The 10,805-nt window shown below is 37.4% G+C and overlaps 1 protein-coding gene across 1 annotated transcript; it reads right to left on the bottom strand.

The window, feature by feature from the left end:
* Window positions 1-1,082: 1,082 nt before the first annotated feature.
* LOC116842057 lies at window positions 1,083-4,533 on the bottom strand. Its single transcript, XM_032810713.1, has 3 exons — window positions 4,287-4,533; window positions 2,215-2,485; window positions 1,083-2,100 (listed from the first exon to the last, which is right to left on the bottom strand). The coding sequence occupies exons 1-3, from the start codon at window positions 4,463-4,465 to the stop codon at window positions 1,846-1,848; spliced, it is 705 nt and encodes a 234-aa protein (XP_032666604.1). The 5' UTR covers window positions 4,466-4,533; the 3' UTR covers window positions 1,083-1,845.
* Window positions 4,534-10,805: the final 6,272 nt, after the last annotated feature.

Here is a 10,805-nt window from a genome sequence, read left to right as displayed (position 1 = left end):
AACAAGCATTTCTCATTACGCAATGTAATTAAAACTGTCGACGCGTTTACATCTCGATAATTTAATCCGCGAAAATGATTCTCCGCGTTATTCTCCGCGAGTTGCACCTCGTCGTAACGACGAGATTCGTAACAATTCCGAGTCGGCAGAAATGGCCTTTAAGTTAATGTCCCCGAGATATTCTCCGAGATAGATCGCACGGCATCCCGTGCAATTTACGGATGTCTTCTGCCTACAAATGGAGCAGGGCGAAACACGCGGCGCGCGCGCGCGCACGGCCGACGACTAGGAAGCTGGTAATTCGCGTAAGGCTGCTGCCGCGGACAGCCGGACGAATCGCGGCTCTGTGTCGCTACACGGCTGCTCTCGTAGATATCGCGGTCGAAAGGTCAGCCGGTGATAAACGAGGCCGTTAATCTGCGCCCCGGATGTAAGAAAATGAAGTTTCCTTCCCGCGCGCGCCCACGGCGCTTTGTTTCGTCGGACGCGCGCTTTATACGCTGTAAATTCATCCGACTGCCGGCGGTGCGCGCGCGCGTGCAGGTAAACCGGTAACCGCAATTGCAGCGGCTCATCTGGGACCGCTAAAATCGACAGGAGCGCCGGCGCCGCGGCGGTGCGATATTAATATCGATATCGCCTAAACTGCTGTTGTTCGGCCGTCGGCGGTGGCCCGCGAATCGATCGTATTCGAGGAAAGCGTGACTCCGCCATTAAAATTGCCAGCGCGTATCGGACGGCGTAGACAAAACTGTCTATTACATCCTGCATAGATCGCCCCGACGTAACATGCAAATGCTTTTTTGAGGCCGAGAGAACCGCAAACATTTGTTTCTATTACCTCTTTTTTGTCCATTGGATTTATATTCTCTCTGCCCGCGTCTCTCTGGCTGTTTTATAATACCATTTGACAGATTTGACTGATACGACGCTGAGATACAATCCGATTTTCGTCTTAGAGCGGAACAGTCCACAAAGTTGCACATACGATCGCAACGCGTTACGATCCAACACTGTTGGAACATTATTCGATGGAAATTTTCTTCAACTAAAATAACCGGTAAATTAATAATTGAAATTAATTAGTCGTCATATTATTATTTTATTTTATTTATTCTCATATATAATCCTTACTTTATGGTTTAGGAGAACTTCTATTTTATGTTTATTACACACGCCGTAATTTATTTCATGACTCTTTATTTCTAACATTAAACAGATACGTCGCTTCACCCTTTTTATTCTTATTGCACTTTCCTTATTATTTCCTCTTCATTCTGTTTATTCGTTTGTATTTTCAAATTCCAGTACAAACAAAATTGAGCAAAACATTAATGTTTTAAGGAAATATATATTTTCTTATTTGAAAAATATTTTATTTTAATATAAATAAACATGCGCTATTAGCAACTATCAAATAAATATATATTTATCATTTCTTAGATTTTTTTTCTCTCAGTGTACTACTCAGTACATATACTCAGTGTACTCATTGTACCTTTAGTGTACTATTTGCTAAAAATTTACAGTGTACTATTTATTAATTTATTACTTTAGTAAAATATTGAATTAATCAGTCGTCATATATAAAATTGCAGATAATTTTATCGATTGATCAAACTTTGATGTGATCGATTATACACTGATTAATAATGAATATCAATTGATTAGATCATTCGTGATTGCACATATATATGACGACTGATAAATTTAGATAATCAATTTGCCAATTGTTTTAGTCAAAGCTAATTTTAATCGATCAATCAATGTCCAACATCTATCACCGGTATCCAACAATTAAAGTCAGAACGACAGCAGTCGCAAGAATTTAGAGAAATGCGATAGTCAGTTTCTGCTCACTGGAAAATCTACATCTGGGAATGGGACTATCTTTATTACGTTGTTGAGGATAGGTTCGAATATGCGTTGCCAGGAGATACCGATGTCAGGAAACATGGGCACAGCGTACGATAGTGATTTCCTCAACCTAGACGTGAGCGTATTCTTTGGATAAAAATTGAACGCCTCTTTACTCGCTCTCCCCTGAAACGATGTGCTCATGGTGCAGTTAAGAGTGTCCTTGCGTAAATCATGGATAATCTGTAAAGTATATGAATGAATTGTATCTGGTAGACGCGCCGACGTGAAATTTATGTAAATCTTGAAAGAATTTGTTTGCTCACACAACAACGCTGCACGATTAATTGTGCTTACCTTTACACTGAAATAAAAGCTTTCGGGTTTTATAATTACGCTGCCTATCGTTCGATCCGGTATCTTCTCAGGTTCGTCAGCTTCGAAGCGAAAATCCCGGACAAACGACATATTTTCGAATTTGATGATCGTTTCTACCGAAACCGCGCCGTTTCCGAATATGGTATGAGTGGCGCTCCTATCTATCAAGTTTATGTTTTCTATATCCATAACAAAGCCATCCTCCAAGTAAAGCCATCCTTTTATGTCGTAGCTGTTTCCGTCGATGATGCTGCGCGAATTAAACTTTATCGATAATTACTGCGTCTTTTTGTTACAGGTAGAGAGATATTTTTTAAAAATCACACATTTTGCTGTGTGTGTGTAAGAGAGAGATTACAGATTCTTTAATATTGGGTTGATCCATAAGTTCGCGTGCTAATTTTCAAACGAAATTGAGATTTAGTCTTATTAAAAACACTTTTAATCAATAATATGTGCGCCATTCTATTCAACAATCTTTTCTGCCATCTTTTATGTAATTTTATAATTGCCTTCTCGTAAAATTCTTTCTTTTTCCGGCGAAGAAATGTCCCATGTTATTTTTTACATCTTTTAAAGAAACGAAGTTTTTATACCGTCGAGGGAGTTCTGTAAGCGAAATAGATAGTAATCCGAAGGGGCAATGTCATGTGAATATGGTTAAAGATAAAACATTCTAGCCAAACTTTAATAATCTTTACGGAAGTAAAAAAGCATAATGCAACGGAAAAATTTATTACTACCTTCCATCTTCAAATTGCAATAAAGACAGCTATAAGACAGCTTCCTTAAACACTACACTGAGAGAAAAGACTGGTAACTATAACAAACTGCATTTAGTTACAGAAATTTATTGAATCCTTAGTAACTAATACTAAATATGATAATAATTACCAAATATTTAATAGATCGGGAGTATGACGTAATTGCATTCACAGTAACATCAATTAAATAATTTAGTAATAGTTATTTAATGTTAAATATTTAATATGAAATATATTATAGTTATGAATAGATATTTGATAATTGTTATGAAATCGTTATATCCCATATAATAAAAAATTCAGTAGGTACGAGTTCTATTTTGTTACCAGTATAAGTATGTTTTGTTGCAGCACAACGAAAAATTCATTCATTTGCAGCTATTACATCGTTTCAATATCTATTATTACAGATGGTTGGTTGAACCTATCAAAAATTTTGTAACTATTACAAAATCGCTTATTTTGCTCAACTATTCAATAAGTTTTATTTACCAAATATATTCTGGAAGCAAATAAATTTTACTTCTGTCAAATAAATAATTTATTTTACAGAACTAAATTAATTAATAAGTATTGCCACATCTTTGGCCCGCTATATTTACGTCTATCATTTAGTAATAGTAACCAAATTTTGATAATATTTACTAAATTCTTCTCTCAGTGTATCATTTATATCACAAAATATGCTCTGAAATGTCAGCTATTAAAACATGTACATAGGTGGCTAATTGTATGGAATTATACATCCTCCTGATACCAACATGCGATATCAACTAAACAAAAATTTGCACACGCGAGCTTATAGATCAACTCAATACATTAGAAAACATGCAACATACATATATCTTTGACATACATATCGAGCAGTGTTGGGCATTAATCGATTAAAATTATTCTTTCATTAAAATAATCGGCGAATTAATAATTAAAATTGATTAGTCGTCATATATAAAATTACAAATAATTTCGTTAATTGATTAAATTAATTATCAATGAAAATATGATATGACTGATTGATAGCTAATTTCATCAATCGATTCAATTATTACATATACATGACGATTGATTAATTTTGGCTATTAATTTGCAGATTATTTTTTAATCAAGGAAAATTATCCTTGACTAAATCGATTATAATTTCTTGACAAATCGATTGTAATGCCCAATATTAATATTAAGTTATCGATTTAATGTTGTCAAAACAGATTTGCTCGTAAACATATCACCCAAAACGCGATATAAAGAAATAACGAGTGGACGTTGTCGTTATTGTTGCATTTCACTTACTTGTAGGATATTTTAACATCAACATCTGGCAAATTTGACAATCCATAAGCCCCGACTTTCTCCGACACTACATTTTGCACGTTACGCAAATAATCTTTTATTACATTAGGATCTATGTATTGCCCGAAGCACAATTCGACGATGATCGAACACACGAGGAAGATATACGGAATACTCATCGTTTGTCAGCGAGCGAACAGACTTTGTGATCACTCGAATCTGTCGTAACATACTGAGATTATTATTACTCAACATTACTTGTCTTACGCGTGTTCTTATCGTTAATACTCGTTCTTGCATATCTTTTATCGATTAAGACGCAAACAACTTATGATAAAAACAACAAATAGTACCTCGATGTTACGAGCCCGATCACGCGCTTATGAAAATATTTCGATTACAAAGAAGCCAAACAACACAATCTCATCCTTGGCGGAATCCTCTGAAAATTTTACTCTTATATATGTAGCCTCGAGGGGATTCTTCTAAAATCAAAAGGAGTTTAACTTTTTATTTTAAGCACAATATTCTTTGATTATTTTTTAAAATTTCACTATTTTATTCTGAACATAATATTCTTAAAGTTCTTTTCGTTTCGAGTAATTTCGTTTTTTATGTACAATACAAATCTCGCCCTTAATAGAAATTTCTTTTAGTAAGAGCATTTTACTTCTAGCAAATATATCGCTACTGATTCAAAGGGGAAAAGGTTAGATTAAAAGTTGCATTCTTCACAAAAAGTTCTTTTTGAAAACAAATTTTACTGGAGATTACACTGAGAGGAAAATATTTAAAAATTTTGATTGTGGAATATAAAGTCTATTTCTGTGAAATAAAGTTTGTTTCTCTCTGCGAATAAATTTTGTTTCCCACACAAATAAATTTTCGATTACTTTTTTATCAGTGTATAGTTCATATACAATATCTGTTGTATAACAGCATCTATTGTATATTACATATACAATAGATTTTCAGTAAGATTTTTCTTAATAAAAAGGACGTTTTGGCAAATGCAATCATAGAATAATACTCTAGTAGATTTTCGATTAATAGTTCACTTTATTAGCAGAGAAATATTTTTTCAGCAAAAGTTTCCGGATAGAATATGAAATTACAGGAAATAGCACTTTGCAACTTCTTTCTTTTTAGAATGCATGACGTGATTTTTAGTGCAGTTTTCTTACGAGAAGAGTACGAGATTGATGTCCGCGTTGTTCATCAGTTAATTGCGATGGTCGCGCGATTGTTGAATCGATGATAGTGTTTTAATATGAATAAAGAATCGCCGATATACTTGACACACGTGTAGAACGTTAATGGCATTCGATTTGAACGCGTCTGAAAACCGCGTAGCGGTAAACGCGGTTGCGTTATCTGTTGGCGACGGTCAGTAAATCGTGACTTTGAACTTTTAATTGAAGCTGTTAATTGACGAGACATATACATCGCGATAATTCAACTCGCTCTCAAAGTGTAGCGAGAGCGGAGGCTATTGGCGCGGACGGCAGGATATTATTCACGCGCGAGAATTGGCTAACTCGCGTATCGCAAATCTTGATAATCGTATGGCTTATCGCGATACTGCGATACAAATGTCACTTCGCCTGTGCGTGTAGACGTGATATCGTTACAAACGTATGCACGGTCGTTTGACAGATGATTTTTTGCTCAATTCGCGCGATGGCGAACGCGTATATCGACGATAGTATCGCCGGATGTAACAGCGCGAATGTAATCGCGGCGGTGTTCTTATCGAGAGAGGAAAATTCAAGTGGAGATTCCGCTTCAGAAGCAGGATCCAATTCGAACTAGTTAAAAGCGCCAATTTAAAATGCCATTAAACGTTAACGAGACAGCACTCGGCGCGGTCTGTAAACTATCAGTCGTCTATGCACAAGCAAAAACATAGAGCCGATGCACTTTCATCCGAAAAACAAACTGCTCGTGTATCCGAATACTTTCGCGAATGAATTGCGGCCACGGACACGCAAATGTGTATGTAGATGTGATGTATGGCCGAAGGTCAACTAACGATTATCGATTTCGTCTGCAATTTGAATCCTCACTCGATGTTTATATCATATGCCGATATGAGATATAAACTGGTACTGTCAATTTCGATTTACCTGGGTGCTTGGATATTCCGGGTCTTTCGGGTTTCACCCTGATGCCCGGCCGTATCGTTCGTGTATTACTGGAACATATTAACTTGATGCCTCCACGCCTACTCGCACTGAGAATTTTGTTAATTTTACAAAATACTAGTGCCTGTAATAAATGGTCTGTTAATAAATGACTCCTTGGTGGAAATAAACGATTTATTTCAATTTGTTGTTCTACGCAATAATTCTGTAATGGAGATGTAACTAATTTAACCTAAATAGGTGAAGACAAATGTGATTTGTATCTCAGGAAATGTATGTTTGTTAATTAAAATGATAAATGATGAGGAATGATTTGTAACGGTAACTGTTTGATTTGTTTTCTTTAACGATCATCAAACAGCTAACGTACTTTTGTTCTGATAGCTGAGAGATTTGTCTGAGTGTGGGAGAACCTGAGTCGAAATTTCAGCCCTACTTTTAACCTGGACTTTCTAACATCTGTACATTCTGAAGATTCAGTCTGTGTTTAACACTTAGAATAAATTTTCCCAATTTTTTGGTAAACTAACAATTAAATCATATACCTATCTAATTTAAAGGAAAAATAAAGACAAACATATGATTTAACTGTTAACTTACCAAAAGCTTAGAAAAAATCGGCTCATGGAAACTGAAATTATATTTAATGTCTCTAAATAGTAGAAAATGCACAAAGTGCTACTTGTAGATTCTAAAAAGGACCTCTCTGCAAAGTTAGTTGCTAGAATAAAAAAGGCTGATATAGACTTCAGAGTGTCAAAATAAATGTTAAGATGTTAGATGGAATATTGAAGTCTAAAGTAGGATCAGAATTTCGATTCGGGGAGAAGGCAGTTTTATTCTGCGTCCTATACATGAGCAACTTGCGATTAAAATTAATTCAATGAATACATAGAATAATTTAACATTTATATGTTATTGATTTTTCAAGAATAATAATGGACGAATGCATTACGTATTCGTAACTATTTGTTGTTTGATTACTCACGAGTGTGGATATGGAAATATTCAAGTTAATACTAGTATAAACCGGCAACACTGGTATAAACTTGAAATTCAACTTGAAAATCTGTGCTCAGCAGTACGCTGAAATTTCACCGTCCACGCCGTGGCGTGAGATTTCTCGACGAGCGAGTGTAAAAGTTGTGACTTCATTGGTTTTGTATTCGCGTTGCGTATTTGCTTTACGTCGATAAATTCTGCTTCGTGCGTCGGAATGCGCTGTCCGTTTCGCGTGTGCCGCGTGAAATAACGTTAGAGCAGGAAAAGAACGTCGTTAGAGAAACAAAGAGAAAAGGACAAAGACGATTATCGATTTCTCGAAAGAGTCTCTCCAAGATTCATCGTGGAGAGAGGAAGGCAAGGTAGAGATTCGTTAGTCTGCGGACGACGACCCCGGTTTCTTCAGGCGAGCACGTGGAAAAAAGAAGCAACTCGGTTATGCAAAAGCGAGAAATTATGCAAAGTACTCGCACAGGGTTTGACGCGACTGGTCGCCGAACAAAGGGCGGCGGACGTGGGGCAAATGACGCGAGGTCGCGGCAGGAAGGGTGGCCGGGCTGGCGAGGAGACGGGGCGGCGGGGAGAAATCGGAGGGCAGACGTCGAGGGTTGTTTTTGTACGGCGGGGGGTTATTCGGCGCGAAACTCTGACGCCACCTTCGTCGGGCGCGGAGTTGAATTATCGGGCCGCGAAGTAGGACTTCGCGGGCTTGAAGCGCGTTAAATCTTAAGCTTCCCTTAATTCCAGAGCCGCGACGCGGAAGCATTTCCGGAGCCGTTGGCTCAGCGGACCGTGGTCGGCTATGCAAATTCTTTGGCGAGAATTCCCATATAAGCGCCTGGACTCGCAGTTTCGCCGCTTCTCGCTTTCGAGCGGGTCGAGATTCCTGAAGGATGATACGTATTTCAGCATCGGATAGTATTTTATTATGTTGAATCCACCCGCAGCGGCGGATCATCGCGACTCGGGAAAGCGCGATTACGCGTCGGCGCGTAGATCCTCGTCTTCCTTTGTGAATCATACCTGTCATGATATCCTTTCTACACTGAAAAACTCATTTAGTTGAGTTAATCAAAATAAGGTGGAATAAATGTTTTGGTTGTGAGAATTAATATTTAATACTTTGAACCAAAGGTTTGATTTTTTTAAATGAAAATGAAACAAATTTAGTTTCAGAGAATCAAATCTTTGGTAGAAAGAACGAAATTTTGGCCTTCACAACCGAAATATTTTTCCGACCCTATTTTAACCAAATTTTGGTTAATCAAACTAAATGAATTTTTCAGTGTAAGATTTTCTTACTTCATTTGGTGATAACGTGCAGATAATGTATTCTAGATTTTCTTCATATAAATTTCTTTCAATTTTGATGTAATAGTGCAGGAATATACTCTCAGTAAGATCTATACTGGAAAAATTATTTTTGTATTTAGGACTAAAATATTTGGTACACACGATTTGGTTGGCATACACACACATTACTATGTTTTTACTTGTGTCAAATACATGTATTATTGAGAAAAAAAAAATACACATTAATTTTTATATTAAATTTTTTAGTTGGCAATTAAATTTTTTGATTGGAAATTAAATTTTTTGGTTGCAATTACCAAACATTTAATTGATCCCATTTTAGCCAAATTATGTGTATCAAGTTTTTATTTCGATAGCGAACTTCTTTTTTCAGTGTATCTTGCTGAGGAACATAATAAATTTCGCTAGAATTTTATTATATTTTGCTAGGAGCAAATCTTTTAATAGCACATTTCAGTTTCTGGAATATTTTTAGAAGAATACTTTTAAAGCTACTTTTGTAGCATAAGAAGATTCCGCTAAGAATAAGATTATATTTTTTGGGTATATAATTTTTACTATAAAATTCTCTCTCTGTAGAAAAATAAACTTCGAGTTTTCACAATCCATTGATCTTGCGTGCTCGCATTGTCCTTCGACTGTGACGTCGTGGTGAGTGAATTAGTGTTACGTCAAGACGTTCATGCAACTCGAGACGTCACAAACTCCTCGCGAAGGAGAGTCCCTTTCGCTCGATCGGTCACTCGGCAACTTCCTCCCGGCGATCGCGTTCTCCTCGACTGATCGCATGTACCTCGGGCGGATGCAATTCTGAAACTTCTTAAAGAGCCTGTCCCACGGAATTAGCGGCGGACACGTGTAAGTGCGCAATCATCGTGAACTTAAGAAGTTTACTCCCCGGGAGTTCAGTTACAGAATGCGGTACGGAGGTGTTGCCAGTTGCAGAGCGTCCGGTCCGACCATTTGTAATTTTCCGCTCGATGTAGCATAAGCTTGCTGGCATGATTCAGAGTACTTTCGGCTATTTGCCGAAGCCCGCCAGTAGATATTTCATTTTGTCGTGAAAGGAGGGGGCGCGGACGGAAGCGAAAACAGTTCGGGGGAAATCGAAGAATTCTCGGGCAAGAAGCTCGTAGCGCCCCGTGCAGCACATCCTTCAATGAAGCGCGATAGGTCCCTTATTCCTTGCACCGCGATGTGAACGTACGGCACAGTAACCATGTCCGACTGTCCCGGTCGTCGCTCTCTTTGGGGTGGCGAAGGAAGAAATACGGCTTCTTCTTTGTGAGAAATAGTTAATGGATGCCCGTGAGCTTCTTGCCACACGTCAATACTCTGATATGATTAGGAGTTGACAAGCGTAATAGTCTTAAAAGTGTCCTTCTCAGCTTGAAAAATTGATCTCCCGAGGTAGTTTAGTTCACCCCCCGCTGAATTCGGAGGACCAAGCGCCACGGGGAAAAATAGCAGTTTCTCGTTGACTGGATCAGAATAAAAGCACGCCTATTGTTTGATGATCCTTAGCGAAACGGATCGGATAGTTATCGTTGCAAATTATTGCTCGTCATTTGTTATTTTAACTTTAGAATCATAAACAGCAAAATGTTACGTAAACACTAAACATGGCTAAGGAGTGCGGCCAAGTTTCGCTCCTTTTCCATGGGATTTTGCAAAATTTTGAATATTCCAATAAATGATACGTTGATTTGAAGCTGAGAAGAGTATATTAAGGATTGAGCAACGCCCTTATTTACTTTTGCATATACTTTCATTGCGTAAAAGCATTTGTAATTTTGTATAATTAATACGATGTAAATTTTGCAGAAAAATATCAGTATTCTGTCGGTAACGTTTTCAGCTTCATCATCTCTTTAACAAACACATATTTTCTGAGAAATCACGTTTGTTCTCGTCTATTCAGGTCAAGTTAATTGTCTCTCCATTACAGAAGTGTTGCTTAGAGTAGCAAATTGAAAGTAACAAATCATTTGTTGAACCCAGTACAGGGTCACTTGCTGTATCAGCATTTTGGTTGGGTACTGGTATTTTGTTAAATTGG

This window comes from Odontomachus brunneus, unplaced genomic scaffold, assembly GCF_010583005.1.
Source record: "Odontomachus brunneus isolate Ranch 3 - 2012 unplaced genomic scaffold, Obru_v1 Obru_scaffold_021, whole genome shotgun sequence".
NCBI classification, from domain to species: Eukaryota; Metazoa; Arthropoda; class Insecta; order Hymenoptera; family Formicidae; genus Odontomachus; species Odontomachus brunneus.
Note: the sequence above shows the minus strand (reverse complement) of the source record. Positions and strands in the feature narration are given on the sequence as shown.

What these genes read in the sequence shown, in the direction of transcription:
- LOC116842057 (XM_032810713.1), bottom strand. Translation starts at nt 4,465, where the DNA reads ATGAGTATTCCGTATATCTTCCTCGTGTGTTCGATCATCGTCGAATTG. An exon ending in GATGTTAAAATATCCTACAA is followed by an intron (nt 2,486 to 4,286) that starts GTAAGTGAAATG and finishes TAATTCGCGCAG; the next exon opens with CATCATCGACGGAAACAGCT. An exon ending in GCTTTTATTTCAGTGTAAAG is followed by an intron (nt 2,101 to 2,214) that starts GTAAGCACAATT and finishes TATACTTTACAG; the next exon opens with ATTATCCATGATTTACGCAA.